Below are 19,765 nucleotides of genomic sequence, written 5' to 3'. Positions count from 1 at the left end.
ATTATTTTAGTCATTTTAATAAACTGTGTTTTAGGCTTTTTAACATTAATTTAATAGAACTCAACCTTCCTAGTTGATTGATATATAATTATACAATGAGGTTGTAAGAAATTTCACCTTCATAATTTTGGACCTTGAATAAAAACCGTGTGAAATGTTGGCAATCTAATTAAACTTTGCCATAGAGTTGATATGTACCAAATTGCACAGTACCATAGGGACATTATCAATTTTTTATGGAAAAGGTTATACAGTACTTCATTTAAAATATTTGTTTATTTTCTGTTCGATGTTATTTTGCTGGTATTTAAATTAATTTATTAATTGTTTAAAATTTTAACCTTGTACCTTTTGACAGTCCTGAAATTCAGCTCTAACTATTATTTATATGAAAATCATCAGTGGAAAAGGACTTATTAGACCTCAATAAATATATTTATTGAAAACATATCCTTTTATTAATTATCTAGAGCTATTATCAAGATTTTAGTTTAACAGCTTCACTTGCAATAAATTAAAGTCAGACGCATGTAAAAACATGTTGTACAACACCATAGTTTTAAATCTAGAAATAAATGATGATGAGGACAATACATTTTATTGTCAGACTCAAATGAAAAATGTTAAATTTAAGGCGGGGTTAAAAATATTTAGATAAAATATTTGTTGTTTTAAATCACACGTTATATTTAACCAACTAAAGCCATTGACAATGTTTTTTTGTTTGTTAGTCGGCTTATGAATTAAATCAAAATTTATATAACAAAAACACGAATACAAAAATAGATAGATAATAAATTTAATAAAATAAAAACTCGTAAATTAACTTACTATCCAACTGAGCATATTGCCTTTTTTTTCAGTTAATTTCAACTAGGACGTGAGAAGTAATCCACTGAGGCTATACACTTTGCACATCATCATATTTATTGCACGCGTAAAATAAATTTTATCCTTATGGGTCACATTTTTATCACTCTATATTAACACACAATGTTGAAAGTTCTCTCTACCAAATACATTCACGTTATTTTAGACGGATGACGGGTTTATGCCTTTTCATTATTTATACCTGAAATGAAAAAGGTATTGAAGTATATCATTTTTTATGTGTAGGTTTTCATGAATATTTTCTCAGGAGCGACACGTGGTTCGTTTAGTTTTATGCAACTCAAGCTGTCACAGTTACTAAAATTTTCATAGCCGAATCAAATAAATTATGAACGGGTCATAAATAATAGATATATTTTGGAAAACTATAAACTAATTCTATTTAAAAATCATTATGATTTACGCATTACAATAGAATTAAAGCCAACTCCCCATAAGCAGTATTCTTTTATTGTGTTAGCGTTTTTTGAGATATTTTCAGTTGGACCCGTTCCAAATCTAAATATACATATGTAACTAAATAACATAAGCATTTAAAATTATTTTAAGTATTTTAAACTGACAGATATATTATCACTACCACATAATAATGCGGATAATAAGGAAAATGAGCATTCACATAACAACTATTTATTTATACGTGGCGATACAGTATCAGTAAGATATAAATAAAAAAAGGAAAAGGAAAGAAACAATTTTTTTAATGATCAATAATATCAAGAAAAATTACCAGATATCTAGTCAGCAAGATTTTATATTTATTTTAAAATAAAATTTAGACAAAAATGATTTACAGACTTCTAAAGTACCACCGCATGTCTGTTGTACGAAAAATTTATTTCAGTTATCCGAAATAATAAAATATATTATTTGAACTTTAAAAACGTGTATGTTATGTTCAAAATGAATTAAAAATGCAATAACGGAAATTACACATAAAATGGTTTTTATTCGTATGTTGTAGTTATTTATTAACATCCTTTATGAATAATAAATATTTTAATTTTGAGACCATACATATAATCATAATTAACGTATATTATGAATTTGTTATTATTATATTTATTGGGGACATTTCATATTAACAATAGTGGATGTATATTCGATTAAACTCTTGATAATAAAGTACTAAAATTCATATAATTTTTAATATAAGTATACTATAATATTATATACTATATATATATATATATATATATATATATATATATATATATATATATATATATATATATATTATATTATTTAATAAAGGAGTAAAGAAAAAAGGTGGGTGATGAAATTATTTGTTACAAAATCACGCATGTAACTAATGTTAGAAGCAATGACAATTTTGTATCAAAATTATTGGAGAAATACGAATATAATGGTAAACAAAAATTGTGAACAATATTGATAAGGAGGATGTTTTATTTTGTATTGGTATCCATTATGATATTTGTAAAAGGGGAGTCCTGACTTGACAACACAAACATTTGAAACAAGCCAATGGAAAAATTCAACTCAAAATACGCTATATTTGAAGTAGAAATGATCTCAAAGGAAGTGGTCTAGAACTACATTCAAAGGAGAATTTGCTGAACTAAAAATATTGATAAACAAACAATATGATGAATTGTTGACAAAGCTAACATATGTATAAATAACCATCAACGTCTATGTATTCAACGGGGTCTAAATTTCAAAAAAAAAAAAAAAAATACAATCAAATATTATAAAAACGAATACGAATACTGATCCAATCAGTCGTTCAAGCAACCCATGTGTCGCTCCCGACAACAAGCAACGCACGGACATAGGACATTACCCAGGAGCTTAATCACTAGAAAAATCAAAATCAAATTTGACGCACGCCACACACCACAGTACCGGAAAGGAAAAAAATATATATACTCTAACTGGGACAACGCACAATCCGAAGCGAAACGCGCTCGTGCTCGTGCGGCGCGATTTTCTGGGACGCGTCCATTTAGACGACGTCTGTCGGCCGAACTAGCGTCCGTTTTAGACGTGCACGCGTCGCGACGCCCGAGATGACTCCCACCTGACTAACGCCATTGCAAAGTTCATTTGATATTTGGGAATGATGTTGGATTAGTTCAGACGAGGATGCCGCTACGGATGCGAGTCACGATCTTTGGACGAAGTGACGAAAATATTCCTGATTACGGGCCATAGTCGCTACCATTGAATCATGGGGGACACTACAACGTTTCATTGTTGGAATATCAATATCAAAAATGACAATGTGGTCTAGTGAATGCAAGCATGTTGTTATTGTTACTATTCCCAAGATGAATTAAGGTTTAACGGGAATTCAAGAAGGCATTTTTAGTTCACCTAAATTAGCAGTTACAGATTTCAAGAACAATGCTATACTGCATCGCAAAATTATGGAATACTTTTAAAAATGAACAAAAATGAAATAAGTATGTTACTTTCTTATATTATTTTTTATAATAAATTAAAGGTTTTAAGGAAAATCTATGAATATTTATTAAAAAATAAAAAAATACAGTGCTATTAGGGAAATTTTTAAAAATAACAAAATTTTAACATTTTTACTTAAACTAATATGAGTATTTCCACCACGTGCGTTAATGACCTTTTGACACCGTCGCCTCATTCTTAAAATTACTGTTCCTATGTTAATGTTTTTCCAAATTTCTATGAACTTTTAATTTATTTGGTTTACATTATCGATTCTCCACCAAAAATAAGAGTTTTAGCTATATTACATTAAGAGTAACGTTTTCCTTGTCGTCTATATACTCTTCTACGACCATCGTCGCTATTTAAAGAAAACCTAGACTCAACACTAAACGATACATGTCCCCACTCAGCTTCTCCCCAGTGAAGGTACTCTCGATGGAAATTCAGACGATCCTTACGATGTGTTGTTAATAAGAGACCTGTTATAGTACGGTACGGGATTATATTGTCTTCCTTTGGTCTTCTCCTTATGGTGTCCTAGCTTATTCTTACATTTTAAGTCAATGAAAGCTGTGTTAACAAACCTTTGTCTGTTGCGATTATTTGCTGTGTTGATCATTTTAAAGATTTTAAAAAGTAATCATAAACAGTAGAATACAGTGTAAAACTAATTGTTTTAAAATAACAAGGAATGTCGATATTTAGTTTTTTCTGTTTAACGGACAAAAATATATATTTTGGCAAAAATTTTAGGATACCCTAGTGCAAATGTGTCAAAACTAATAATTTAATATACAGGCCGTTTAAAATTTTAATAAATATTCTATAATTTTGTGGCCTAGTGTACAGTGGGCTGTTGTCAAACCTATAAAATGGCATGGATGGGCTTTATTCTTGGTTATGTTAGAATGAGTTGGGATTGGATTAAGTTAGAGTAGGTCAGATTGTATTGCTGCTAAATCTAAATTCCCCAACTACTTAATGTTTGGTCTATTCTAGTCATGATACTACTATCCACTGACAATACACAATAGAAATCAATATGGGTAGTAAAACATCCACACTGTTATTATTACTTCCATCAAAATAAATTAAGTAGTAGATTTAATAAAAATATAAGAAGACATTTTTATTATGTAGTTAATTTTAAACTGGTTAATTTTTAAATTATCATTTACAGATTTCATGATGCATGAGTTTGGATGCTATCAAACTTATAAAGTACCGTGGATGGGTAAGTGACTTTATCCTTAGTAATGTTAGATTGAGTTGAGATTGCATTAAGTTAGAATAGGTTAGATTGTATAGCTGGTACATTGAAATTCTCCAACTACTTAATATTTCAGTCGATTCTAGTCATGATATTGCTCTCTATTAAACAATGAATATCAATATGGTGTAGCAAAACGTGCATGATGTTATTGTTACTATTATTAAGAACTAAGTTTTAGGTTTAACAAAAATTCCAGAGGATATTTTTAGTACATTTTTAAAGGAAAGAAAGATGTAGGGAAGTTTGACTTTTTATCCTTGATTATGATAGATTGAGTTGAGACTGGATTAAATTAGAATAGGTTAGATTGTATTGCTGGTACATTGAAATTCTTCCAGCTATTTAATATTTCAGTCGATTCTAGCCATGATATTTCTTTCTACTAAACAATGAATATCAATATAGTAAGCAAAACGTGCATGTTGTTATTGTTACTTTTATTAAGATAATTTTGTTTTAGGTTTAACAAAATTTAAGGCATTTTTAGTACAATTTTAAATGAAAAAAATGTAAAGAAGTTTGACTTTTTTCCTTGGTTATGGTAGATTGAGTTGTGATTGGATTGAGTTACAATAGGTTAAATTGCTCGTACATTGAAATTCTCCAACTACTTAATATTGCAGTCGATTCTAGTTATTTCAAGAAGACATTTTTAATACATTTTTAAATAATAAAAAAAATGTAAAGAAGTTTGACTTTTTATCGTTGGTTATTATAGATTGAGTTGTGATTAAATTAAGTTACAATAGGTTAAATTGTACTGCTGGTACATTGAAATTCTGCAACTACTTAATATTTCAGTCGATTCTAGTCATGATATCTCTATTCACTAAACAATGAATATCAATATGGTGTAGTAAAACGTGCAGGTTTAACAAAAATTCAAGAAGACATTATTAGTACATTTTTAAATGAAATAAAAATGTAAAGAAGTTTGACTTTTTATCCTTGGTTATGTTAGATAAAGTTGATTTTGGATTAGCTTAGAATGGGTTAAATTGTATTGCTTGTAAAAATTCCCTAAACTCTTTAATGTTTTCGCCGATTCTGGTCACGTCATTGCACAACAATAATATCAAAAAATAAATTTCCCCTGCCAACAAACAATTAAAGAATTGTTTTTTGTAAGTTTCAAAGACAACAACAGCCTGGTCACTGAATTTATTACAGTAAGTTGTTGTTTATCAATACCAAGGAACTTATGTTATTTTAAACAGTGCAAACGTGTGACTCAGAATAGTAAATTAATTGGAACTTACATTGTATTAAATTACAAGAAAATACCAATGAGAAAAACAATAACAACACATCATTTAGTCATTTTAATAAATTGCGACATTGTCTTCTATAAATAATGGGTTGCACAAGATGCAATTAAGCGACCTAAATATATAAAAAGCGCAACTCCAGACACCAGAAAACAATTTTAATAAACGTGTCTCGCGGCCATACAAACGTTCTCGTGAATAATATCCAACAATTATCTCGAAAGTAATCGTAACTTATTATTGTCTTATTGTAATAATTGCCAAGAATTTGCCAAGTTGGCCAAGTAGTTCGAAACCAAGGACGAAATTTTGGTCGCCATAATTTAAACTCTCCACTTTTGGTCCAGATAAGCCGGAATAGAATAATATTTATGGTGTCGGTTTTATTGTAATTACTTTAATACAATTTGGTTATGGCTAATGAAACAGCCGCATAATTCATAGATAATATCCTTCCGTTTGTGTCCTGGCTTCAATAATCATTTATATAGAGAACAATAAAATATCTGTTCTATTGAATTCCATTGTCTAATATACTAGATGGAAATGTACACCATGCGCCAATTTATACAATTAATCCACGATAATTAATAAACCAGTGAAATTTTTCGTTTAATTCGCATCGTATCGTTAATTATTCGCTTTATTAAAATCAGGAATTTGTAAAATATCATTTAATTTATCATCCACCTGCACTTATTAAACGAGATAATGAAACAGACTGTTTATGATTCACGTGCATAATATAGAATGAAACTTGCCAGAAAGCTTCATAAAATTTGTAATAATTTTTACGAATAATCTGATATGTGAAAACAGTCATGTAAAAATTGGCAAGCGTTGCGAAACGTCATTCAACAAGCATTCGAATTTGCGCAAAATGTTCATGTCATTATATTTATTTTTAAATGGTGCGTGACGTTCTGATCTGACGTGAGAAGTATATTCACATAAAATAACGTTTACAAATTCCAAATGTTTTCCATTAAGAAAAACGCTCCAAATATTTATTTAGCATATTGATTCGATACAAATAAAAAATTTAATATAAAAATAAATGTGATTGGAGTGAGTGTACGTGGCCGTTTTTACGTTTTACCGAAATTAGTTGTGAATTCCGGACGTGTTTTGATTTTCAAAGTTTACAATTGTGTTCCAAAATTTTGTCACTGTTTACGCATATTTCTGTTTCCCCGTTAAATTCGTTTTAATATCGCTGTTACAAAACGACAAACGAAGAGTGATGCAATCTTAAAGCACGTTTCGATTGAGCTTTGTTGCGTCGGTTAAACATATACATATTTAGATTTTCTTCAAATCTGATATTGAATTCAATATTTACAAATGAAATGCATGTAAATATATGTCTTTGGTATTCCTTTGGACGCGGCAATACCGCTGAAAGCTGGCTGACCAAGCGAAAGTATATTACAGAAGTTTTTCATCATGTAGAGACCGGAAAGTTTTCGGCGGAAGATTGAGCGACCAGTTCGACAAAGTTTGCAGGATTCCATGACACGCCAGATACAAGGAAATGAATAATGAATGCACTCGGAGAATCAACGAAAGCGCCGACATTCTATTCTCACATGCATGCGTCTCCAGCCTCGCCTCGTCACTCATCTTGTTTATTCACATTTATATTAAAAGATTCATTTATTTTACATTTGATTTTTCCGTTGCCGAAAAACCGAAAACTTTTCGACAGTTGGACGTTCCTGTCTACGGCAGTTGGTACTGAAGTGGAAAAACACTGTTGCTCCATTTATTAGCTGATTCAATAAGAAGTTTACGTTTTTTTTTAGAATTTCGCAGACCATGGCATAAATATGTCAAATTTAATTCATCTTAAATGATATAGGACCTTTTAACTAAGGATGATAGCGCACACGAGGCTCAATTTTATATGTTGTATACACCTCAGACACCTATAAATCATCGTGTTATATCGATTTTTCCGCAAAAACTTTTAATTAAAATAGAAGCGTTGATACACCGGTCCTTTTTTGCGAGAAGTATTTCGGACCATTCATCATTTTCTAGAGACATAATTACCATTTGACATAATGGAAATCAACGCTATTTAAATACTTCACAAGTAATTGATGGTGTTTGTCAGTTATTTTAAATATTTCTGAAATTAATATGTTATTTTCAAATTCATTCTGCACCAGTTGTTTGCGCAAAGTTTGTTTGCGACATTTGCCATTTCAAATTCAATTTAAATTTCTCAATTTAAACAAATTATGTATTACCCAACGTTCCTTTAATAAAACATTAAAAATATGCTAATCGAAACCTTTTTGCTTTGAATGTGCAGACTCAAAAAGGATGGAGCGTAAAATTACGAGCGAAATCTTCTTGTTGCTGCCCCTAAAGAAATAACTTGTAAATAAATTACAAATAAGTATCTAAGTTCAAGCACCATTATCATTCATAATCCATCAAGATGATGACAGGTTCAAAATTGCAAACAGCTGCATCACAATTGATACTCATCGTCATATTGGTAATTATAAGTGTAAATTGATCAATAGTAATACGACGCTATCCATTACACAGTGAAGGAGTTTATTAATGTGTTTGTGAGAATTGATTTACACCAGTCGCTAATTACTTGTAATGTCGGACCCAATATAATTAAATTTCTTATAATTTGAAGAAATTTGAACGAAACAGCACACATAGTCATAAATTCTTGAGTATTATTATGATAGTTTGAGTAAAATTTTGTTAAAACCCTTTTGTCCGGTTAAAATTCTCTAGATATACACATAATTAACCATTAAGTTACATAAAAAGGGAACACGACATCATATCAAACTTTATTTGTACAAATAAATACGTTTATAAAGTATAAAATAAATATTTTTACTTATGAAAATGAATAATAATGTAAATAAAATTCCTCGTTTTTTTAGTTTGAAAACGAATAATGAAGCAAGTAAGTTCCACTGAATTTAAAAAAAAAAATACTGGATTTTTATATAAAATCGTTTATTTTATTCTAGAATAATAAATTAAAATTCTTAAACAAAAATAAATTAATGGATTTCATCCTAAATTAAAAGGGGAATTTTGAATTAAAACAAGTCCATAATCTTTCAAAATTTACTAATGATTTTTTGTAAGTAAAGTACCTATTTTAAAACTTATTTTTATCAAATTAAATATTTTGAAATATAATAACATATTACCATACGTCTTCTTGACTGATTTTTAATTTAAGTTTTACTTTACTTTTAGAAATAAATACATTAATAAAGTATAATAGAAGTTGTGAAATCTGTCTTGTTATGAAATTATGAAAACAAGTATTGAAGTAAATTCTTCTGAATTAAATAAATCTGGATTTTGATAACAAATTATATTATTTGCTCTAGAACAAAAAAATAAATGAAATTGTAGTAAACAAATAATTTGCTTATTGTTTTTTAAGGAGAAATTAATTAATTCCTTCATAAATAAAACATAATTGGGATTTTAATAACCTTATTTTAATTTTAATTACTTATTGTTACCTAAGAAAAATAGTGAAATGAATAAATACTGAATTTTAATAATTATTTTATTATTTAATTATTTTAGAATTTCAAAAATTAATTTTGTGATATCATACATAAAATACATTAATTAATTCCTCCAAAAGAATGAATAAACAATTTTTTAATCAACACTACTTTTAACCCTTGAATTTTTGTCAAATATTAATTAATACCTAACTCAACCCACCAATAAATAATTATATTACCGTATTATGTTATCAAATATGCTGCATAACTGACAACAATATGTATATTTAAACGAATACTTTTATCAAAACTAAAGTTACTCCGCATATGAGCGATAGTGTATTACCATACATCTTCTTCACTTATAATGCCCAACCCAATATTATTGAATTCCTGACAATTTGATGAAATTTGAACGTAACAACAACACGGTCATAAATTCCTGAGGATCTAGTGGCTCACAGGGTGTTCGTCTAGTTTCTTGACAGGCCAAATTATCCTCTGATGAAATTCGGAATTAAAAAATATACCGCAAGATGTACTTAATTATTAACTATTCCTTTGTGTGCAGTAATTATAACTTTAAACTACCTAAGCCACATAATTTATATGTTCAATGTCCGCAAACCCGTGTTCATAATGTAAACGGTATTTTACGAGATTTGCAGGTTTACTTGTTTGGGAATTTTGAAACATTGTTCGATGTAATCCCGGTTAATGCAGCTGTGGTACGTTTTTGTCGTGTAAATGTGCAAATCTATTTATTGTGAATTTTTAACGGAAGCTCAAGCTGTGTACATTTTTTTTCGTAAATTTACTATCGACGTGAACATGTATCATTCAACAGTTTACACGGTTGGTTCGGGTTCTTTTTTTAAGACTAATGGAATAGTACGCGGGCGAATAAATTTGTATTTCGGTGGCATCTGGTTTATCGTTTTGTGTGGATGTTTTCTTTTACTGTGCTGATTGTGAGATTATTAAATTCGAAAAATGAGGCATTCGTATTTGACAATTGGCTGGAACGGTTCTTCTAGTAGCGAATAATGAAAACTGAAACGGGAATGAATGTTTATTAAAATAAGTTCTATCGTTTTCATTATTAAAAAATTTCATGTATCTCAGGTATTTTAATAATATTCATCTTGAACTCCGAACGTAACATAAAAGTTCTCTTGTTTATTAAATAATTTAAAGTGGGCTGAATATACTCCCAGCTAGAAAAAAAAATGAACGTTGCATTAAAAAACTTCTGATGTTTTTGTGTTACAACTCTTTAACTTTTCTGTCTAAACTTTTTAGGCAGACTTGAGGGATTAATATTGCCATTAGACAGACAGTCAACTATTTTTTTGCCTATAAAACGACATAAAAACTTTACTTTTAATTAATTTAGAAACATAAAACTTGCGTTTTTATAAATAAAAAGCGCCTTCTGCGAACATCAAAGAAAAACCGCAATGATATTAATGTCGAGTTCCTTTTGTTCCTTTCGCTTGAAACAAACTGGGAGATATTTTAATTCGATATATCTTTAATTATTTGCAAAACGGCGACTTTATTTTAAAGTTTGTAACAGGCTACGAGGCCCCAACCCCCCGATCTCACTTCAAACAAATGTTGTATTAATTATTTGAGACTGCCGGCCTTTATTCCTCATCCAACACTCACAAACTAATAATAAATAAATGCTTTGTCCTTTAATGTTGTCTGCTAGTGGCAGACTCCCAGAATGGACTACACAAATGCAAATTAAATTTATGACCCGAGCCATACATGTATATGTAATGAATGTTTTTGGGTTTCAAATAAAATTTCCATTCGTATTTTTGCATATATAATATTTTATGCGAATTAAAAGTAAATTAATATAATGGTTTGAGCAAAATTTTGTTAAAGGCTCCCTTTTGTCCGGTAAAAATTCACTAGTTATACACATAACTAACCATTAAAGCTACATAAAAAAGGAACACGACAAACTCATATCAAACTTTACTTGTTCAAATAAATACGTTTATGATGTACAAAATAAATATTTTTAATTATAAAAACGAATAATAAAGTAAATAAAATTACTCTGTTTTTTTTTTTTTTTTGGTTTGTAGAAACGAATAATTAAGTAAATAAGGTTCAACTGAATTAAAAAAATACTGGATATTTATACAAAATCGTTTATTTTATTCTAGAATAAGAAATTAAAACAATTTCTTTCTTAAACAAAAATAAATGAATAGATTCCAACCTGAAATAAAAATGGAATTTTGAATTAAAACAAGCCAATAATTATTCAATTTTCTAATTATTTATTTAAGTAAGAATATTTTTGAAACTTATTTTTTTCAATGTAAAAATTTTGAAATATTACAACATGTTACTATACATCTTCAATTGTAATGTCGGACCTAATACAATTAAATTCCTAATTTGAAGAATTTTGGACAAAACAGCACACATAAGCAGCAAATTTTTGTTAAAAGCTAACATAACTAACTATTAAAGCTACATAAAAAAAGAATACGACCAATTCATGTCAAACTATACTTATTCAAATAAATACGTTTATGAGGTATAAAATAAATATTTTTAGTTATAAAAACGAATAATAATGTAAATAAAATTCCTCTGTTTTTTATTTTGAAAACGAATAATTAAGTAAATAAAGTTCCACTGAATTAAAAAAATACTGAATTTTTATATAAAATCGTTTATTTTATTTTAGAATAAGAAATTAAATTCTTAAACGAAAATAAATGAATGGATTCCATCCTAATTTAAAAGGGGAATTTTGAATTAAAACAAGTCAATAATCTTTCAAAATTTACTAATTTTTGTAAGCAAAGTACCTATTTTAAAACTTATTTTTATCAAATTAAATATTTTGAAACATAATAACATATTACCATACGTCTTCTTGACTGATTTTTAATTTAAGTTTTACTTTACTTTTAGAAATAAATACATTTATAAAGTATAATAGAAGTTGTGAAATCTGTCTTGTTATGAAGTTATGAAAACAAGTATTGCAGTAAATTCTTCTGAATTAAATAAATCTGGATTTTGATAACAAATTATATTATTTGCTCTAGAACAAGAAATTAAATGAAATTGTAGTAAACAATTAATTTGCTTATTATTTTTTAAAGAGAAATTAATTAATTCCTTCATAAAATAAAAACAGAATTGGGACTTCTCCCAATTTTTTTAATAACCTTATTTTAATTTTAATTACTTATTGTTACCTAAGAAAAATAGTGAAATGAATAAATACTGAATTTTAATAATTATTTTATTATTTTAGAATTTCAAAAATTAATTTTGTGATATCTTAAAGAAAAATACATTAATTAATTCCTCCAAAATAATGAATAAACAATTTTTAAATCAATACTAGGCAACACTTTTAAATTTTACAGTTTACTAATAATGAGTTTTGTCTTTTTTACGTAAGAACATTATAAAACTTATTTTGACCAACAATTCTAAAATGTTGTTACTACCACAGAGCTTTTTGACAGATTTTTAATTGAAATTTCGTTCGTTTCTTAAAATCAATATATTTATCAAGAGGATTTTAATATTTACTTTACAGTACTTTGTAATTAAGAATATTAATTTAATACTTTGAAATATTGTAAAACATAATGAAACATTACCATTCACTCCTTGGTCGATTTTTAATTTAAACTGTGAAATTTCATTACGGCAAAATCTAATTAGAAAAATGGAAAAAACAAAATGACACAGAAAGAACTTTTCTATGAATCGTTAGATCCGGCCGAACAGCGGCAGTCAGCATGTTTCAGACGCAACTAGTAAATTAAATTCGCTGTAATAGAGAAAAAGCAATTAAATCCGCTTGTAATAAATCACGCGAATAATTGAAATATTTTTACCGGATAATACATTTCAAAAGGAATTGCCTCACCACGAAACCAATCAGATCATGAAACGGTTGATGGATGGCGAAATTACGTGACCAGAGTTTTATTTACACTCGCCCCCGGTAATTATGGGGAACGCGCACCTTCGACCGTTAATAATGGATGATCAATTCAAATCAATCATTACACACGGAACTGTTTAAGTATGCACCCCCCGGCTTTTTGTTTTTGATTTGATAATTACAGGCCCGAAAGGGCGACTTCGCGAACTTATCATATCTTCGTCACGTTCCCGGGTTTAAAATTATGTTGTAAGAATTTAAATTGCCCATTAACAAACGGTGTGGTTATTTATTTTGCATCGGGAATGAATAAATAATCGTTCGGGAACCGATCAATGTTAATCAAGAGGAACGGATTTTGGTGCAGTTCGTTGCTCAAGATGTGGCTAAACAACAAACATATAAATAGACGACTCTATACAACTTATTTAACCATACTATACAACTTTTCCTATCCAAAAATATCCTCACGTCAACTAAAACGATACGGTCTATTTGCGAAAGTGACAATGAAAGCGTTAGAGTGAAATAGAAGATGAGTCAACGTTGGATAAAACATAATATAATATTTATAACTTTATTATAGATATTAGATAAACTGCCCAAAAATTAAGGTTACCAAGTGTATTTATAGTACCAATAAATGGTAACTGACAATTTTTTTAATTAGTTATATGAGTCTCTGCTACGAGAGATGCAAAATGGTGTAAAATTTGGAAGATAGATAAAACCAAACTCTTTCTTTTGATCGACTCTTCTTCAGACAAATTGAAGTTTGAACAAACATTTGAATTTTTCATGATTTAACTTTACCACCACTTTAGTTAAGGCAAGAACATTAATAATATGTTTTTTACATTTATTTCTAGCAACTTATGGTTCGGCTGTAGTTGTTAATATTATTAATAAAATGATAAGAAACATATCAATTTACTCACAAAAAAGAAACAACTAAATTATCCACATCTTGAGCAGTTTATATAAGATAAAATTAGGCAAATGACAGTTGACAGAATCCGACAGGTGATCGTGCCATGAACAAAAATAAACTAATAAAATTTTCTATTATCGCCCACTTAACAAATCATGTAAATATAAACGAGAAGAGGACTTTATTCCGTACTCACATTTTTTATAACAATGTTTAAAAACAGAAAATAAACTAAACAGTAGAAATTATGTTAATGCAATAATATTAAATCAAAATAAAATTAAAAAACTCATTAATTTTATTCCAGATTTTGCTTTAATATTCTTTACCGTTACATGAGAATATTCATCAATATTCTCCATTTTTTATATTATGCATTATAAATTTATTGGTAACAAATAATGTATTGTTCTAATACTATAATTTTGAATATTATAAAATTATTCGTTCTAATGTAAAAATAACCGTCCATAACCTGTGTTATAATCAGGAATTATGAGAGATTGGCTCAATAAATGCCGAACTATTGCACAAATTATACAAGAATACAAAATTTTAATAAATTATGCTAAGATAATTTGGTTTCGTGATTTCAACACCACGTTAAATAGGGAGATGATACTTTAACGAGGATGTTATGAGTCGGAGAGTATTGAGTCACTGAAATTAAATTTAGATGCACTTGCAGTGACACAGTCTCTGGTTTTTCGAATATTTTTTTAATTTAAGCCATGCCAAAAGATATTTACACCAACAAATCTGTTTATACTTTTCCCTTTCACACATGTTAACGTTAAAGACAAATTTAACACTGTTGTTTATATGTAAAAATGATTGTTTGTCATATACATAACTACTGTTATTTTACTAAACACATTAAAGTGAAATTTCAGTCCAGGATTGTGTAAGAGAAATATTTTCATTATTTTTTCGACAGCTCACAAGTATTTAACAGTTTTAGTATAGAACCAAGATTTTTGTTGATCAATCCCAGTAATATCCTCATTTTTATTGATCAGCAAAATATATAAATTAACAAATAAAGTTTGTAAGTAGTCGGAGACAACCAGAGGGTTAAGAAAATGTAGTCAACCTAGATAAACAAAATATCTAGTTTGTAAACAGAGGAATTGTAAGGACAATCCATTGCTGTCAAACACTTGTGTTAAACATTGTGTAAATAGACAATGATTTGTTGAAATTTACTAGAGAACATGAAGCACAAATTTATGGAATACATCACTGGTTAATTTGTTTTGGTGATGCTAACTATGAATTATATTAAAGCGGACATTTATTAAAAAACCATTTAACTAATTTGGAAAACAATAAATATGAACCGCTGAAGCATTAATTTCTAGATTGAACAACGTAACACATAAAAGTTGGAGAGATGGCAAAATTCCAATGCGCAGGTTGTGCAACCGAACAGAAATTAAAGCTTGTCATGGCCTATTTGATTTACACCAGTTTGGAGAACAACTGTCTTAAACGCCACGTCTGATCTTTTAACTACAGAGGCGTAGAAAAATGCACACGATCTAATAAAAGAATGTGTATAAATAAAATTTAGTTATTTTTTTAACGAGGATCTTGTTTCCTAATGATTTTCTACATGTCCATCTCTAGTGATTCATGTACTCCGTTTATTTAATTTTTTGCGTTGAATGAACAGACACAAGTTGGGAATTAAAAAACAGACGATTTTCTAAAATAAGCTGTCAGGTCGTTTTTGAGAGCAAAGCAGTTAAAAATTATTTCAGAGACTTATTGATGATCGCAGCAGATAGTGGGAGAAAGGATTGTTTAAAATTGACGTGAGCATCGGGAGGGTAACGTACAATTAATATAACCGTGTCATCCTAATTGGAACAAGAAGAAAAAAAACTAGCACAGCCCTGTCATATATCTCTTCAGTGCTCCGGGTTCGCTCCAACCGGAAAAGTAACAAAGTGGTAAGTTGATAAAAACAGTCATTTGTTATCTGGTTTTCGCAATGTTTTTCTCTATAAATAAAATAAAGTGAAAGAATATCACTTTCACCATTACGTTCAACTGCGATGAAAACTCTCATTGCCCGGGCACGGCAGTTTCCTCCGCCGTCCCGGCTGACACAATACAACGCTTTTCTTTTTTCATTTTACAGTGAAATAAATTGCATTATAAATCACAGGAGAAGTCACCTTTCCGAGAAACAAAAGGACTGTCATACCTCCGGAGCCGCATCGTAGTTTATAAGTATTATTCCTTGATGTTATCCGGACGCGAATTGTGGTATCCATATATCAAAAATATTTTTCCTTAAATTTTAACGACCCACCATTGTTTTAGTTTAAGCGTGAAATATTTATAAAGAAACTCTTTTAAAGTTGAAGATTTAATTTTTCTGATTTTATAACAAAAAAAAATAGTCGCCTAAAATTTATGTTTGGAATTATTGTTTTTTTTTTCTGTTATTATTGTTTCTATTGTGCAATTGTTTAATTTAATTTTATTTTTTAAAAAATTGCGTACTTTTTATTTTTCTATTGACAAAACTTCTTACTTTGTGGTCTCTTTCATTGCTCTCCGAAAATTTCAATTATTATTTACGAACCGTTTTTTGCTTATTATAATTATTTATAATTTATTATATTATTTATCATTGGTTGTAGTGAAACTATCTTTACATTACAAAATTCAGTGTTACCGAGAGAAACTGGAAAAGAAGAGTAAGAGTTTATGACTGAATAAGTCAATCGTATTATTAAAAAAAGTTAACTGCGAAAAAATTTACCTGAATTCGGAAAACTTGAAAAAAAAAATAGATAACTGCATAATTAGAATGTGAAATTATAATAGATACACTATTATTCATATGTAGAGACTTTAGAAATTTTTGTCTTGTTAAAAGTGTACTTTTAAATATCCGTATTATAGTCAGTTATGCAGTATGTTTAATAACAACAATACGGCAATATAATTGTTTATTAACGGGTTTAGTTAGGTATTTATTAATATTTGAAAAGTGTCAAAAGTAGAATAACTATAAAATAAAACAACCTTACCTACATTTACCCTTCCTTTATTTAGTATCTAGTAGCATATCCATTATATTTAATAACATCTAAACACCTTTTTTTCATTGATTTCATTCATAACGCCTCCTCCACCATTCTTCACAGTAGGTCTAGTATACTTGGGATTATACCTTTTATTAATTGGTCTTCTCATCCATGAAATGCCATCAGATTTGAATAATTGGAAGCAACTTTCATTATTTTCCATTGCCCATCTATCCAGTTCACATGTAATCAAAAAGTAGTAGTTTTTGCAGAAATGAAGGACTTCTTTGCTGATTTTGTACCATAGAAACCAACTTCTTTTAGTCTTCGTTCTATGGTACTCATCGACACACTGGCTTCGTTCATTTCTTGATTTATGCGGGATGCACTGATAAAAGGGTGTCGAAAAGTAAGCATTTTTATTTTCCTGTCCACGGTTCAGTTAGTCATGCATTTTCCACCACTTTTGGGAACTCACTCCAATATATTCCTTTTGATAAAATTGAAAATCATCCTCGAAATGATCTTTTTTTTTTTTAAATTAAATCGTCTGCAATTTTACTCTGCTTTTCACCATTCCGCCACTTTTCTACAACTTGTTGTTTGATTTGATATATACGTAAATAGAGAGACTTCCATATGTAAAGGGAGGTACAAAATGTTCAGACACATAATTATAATCTTAATTTAAATTAAAAAAATCGTTCTTTTAATCAAATGAATATGTTTCTTAATTAATTGTTCTACGTATGAACGTCAGTGTGTATAACATTATTTTATCGTTAACTGAAATTAATACCAACCTGAAGCAACGGTCTTGATGAAATTATTATTATTATTATATTAAATTAAATGTATTTTATGTTTTTCTTAACATCGAATATTTAATTTATTTAATTTTACCAAAAAAGAGTTGCATAAGGTTGATGTAATATAAGAAACGTAATTTAGGGCATGTTAAATTTGTGTTGTGCAATAAAAAAACTGAACAAGAAATAACCAAGAAACAAGAAGGTACAAATCCCATACTGTCTTGCATCTCGACGATAGATAGTACACACAAGTACACACACGCCCTTAAAATAACAAAAGTAACAAGAACGTAAAAACTCCAGAAAGTTGTTTTTCCATTAACTTAACGTGTGTTTCTCCTTTTAGAATCTAAACTTTAGATTGTTATTTCAGACGAATCGCCCTAATAAAGACATAAATCTTCATTTCATTGAACCACACGGTTCTTACTAAATTACAAGACGGGACTATTTTAAACCGAATCATTGAATACGTGGGAGTTGTATTGGCACCAATTCGTAAATTCGAATGGTCTAGTAAATAAGTATATTCATGAATGTAGCGCAGTGTTTTGTGTTAGTTATGTCGGAGGTATATTTTTTTAATTGGAAGAGAGAAAAATGCTTCAGTAGAATTATTGCCTAATAACAATTTAGCGGATGGTTGTAGTAAATAGAATTTTGTGCCAACGCATTAAGACAAAGTAGTTAATACGCAGTGTAATTGTTTATCGCAACCTAATGGAAAGTAAAGTATTAATAGGATTGTTATTCGTTTTGTTAAATTTGCCTCAAACAACGTTATTACTCATTTGAATTATCGATAATTAAAGCAGCTATAAAAATTGAAAATGATACAATTCCGTATCATATTTATTTCTTAGTTGTCATAACCATACAAGATAAATGGGAACATTTGTCACACTATAAGGCAGAGGTTTTTTAGAAAGAATGCATTATATCTATAAATAAAATCCAGAAATAGAGAAGCATATTTATTTCTAGCCCGACAACACTCATTTCTCAAGAAATATGTTCATAATTTACTATAAAATAGATCAGAATTTTGCCTTCGACAACGTTCGACATGTCTAATGAAGTAATTCTAGAACACAATTGCTTGTAGATTTCTCATAAATGTACACTACTTAGTTCCATAATTAAAGCACAAATATATTATGTGTATTGTCGCTTTGCCAAAATATTTTTTCATTAAGTCCTGAAATAATTGTTTGAAGGTCAAAGTCAAAGTCATGAAATATTAATTACTGACATAAAACGAATTGTAGGCGTAGCAGAATGTCTAAATGGCCCACAAAACTTATTGAGTTATTGTGCACGTACAAACTTCATAAACACTCAAGGGTTCCCCAGACACAATGGAAATGTTCTTGTAATAATTAAATAAACATTTATGTATTCAAACAAAGGTCGTAATATTTTAGCCAACCGAAAAACGAAGACACTCATTAAGTAACGTATAATGGCGGGTTAATAATTCGTGTGACCCAGATCAGGGAAACGGTACCGAACGGGTTTTCTCGAATTGACGCGTATAAATCTTATTGTAGTGAATATATTCAATTGGTTGGCTTAATCAACATTGCAACTGTTCCAATCAGGAAGATATGGACCCCTCAACGTTAATAGCTCGGAGCCGTGCCATGTCCACTTTATTT

General features: G+C 28.9%; 1 protein-coding gene across 4 annotated transcripts in view; it reads right to left on the bottom strand.

The window, feature by feature from the left end:
• LOC109598471 (uncharacterized) overlaps positions 1 to 19,765 on the bottom strand; it is a 209,433-nt gene that overhangs the window by 158,247 nt on the left and 31,421 nt on the right. For 3 of the 4 annotated variants that reach the window (XM_049970895.1, XM_049970896.1, XM_049970898.1), the window contains exons 1-2: positions 2,699 to 2,835; positions 832 to 1,072 (exon numbers count right to left, since the gene is read on the bottom strand). The exons of the other annotated variant lie outside the window; for it this stretch is intronic. In XM_049970895.1, the coding sequence (XP_049826852.1) occupies positions 832 to 846 (15 nt within the window). In that variant the 5' untranslated portion in view covers positions 847 to 1,072; positions 2,699 to 2,835. Of the gene's footprint in view, positions 1 to 831; positions 1,073 to 2,698; positions 2,836 to 19,765 lie in introns of those variants that run through there. 4 annotated transcript variants of the gene reach the window in all.

Source organism: Aethina tumida, chromosome 1 (assembly GCF_024364675.1).
Source record: "Aethina tumida isolate Nest 87 chromosome 1, icAetTumi1.1, whole genome shotgun sequence".
Classification (NCBI taxonomy): domain Eukaryota; kingdom Metazoa; phylum Arthropoda; class Insecta; order Coleoptera; family Nitidulidae; genus Aethina; species Aethina tumida.
The sequence above is the reverse complement of the archived record's forward strand: the minus strand, read 5'-3'. Positions and strand labels throughout refer to the sequence as shown.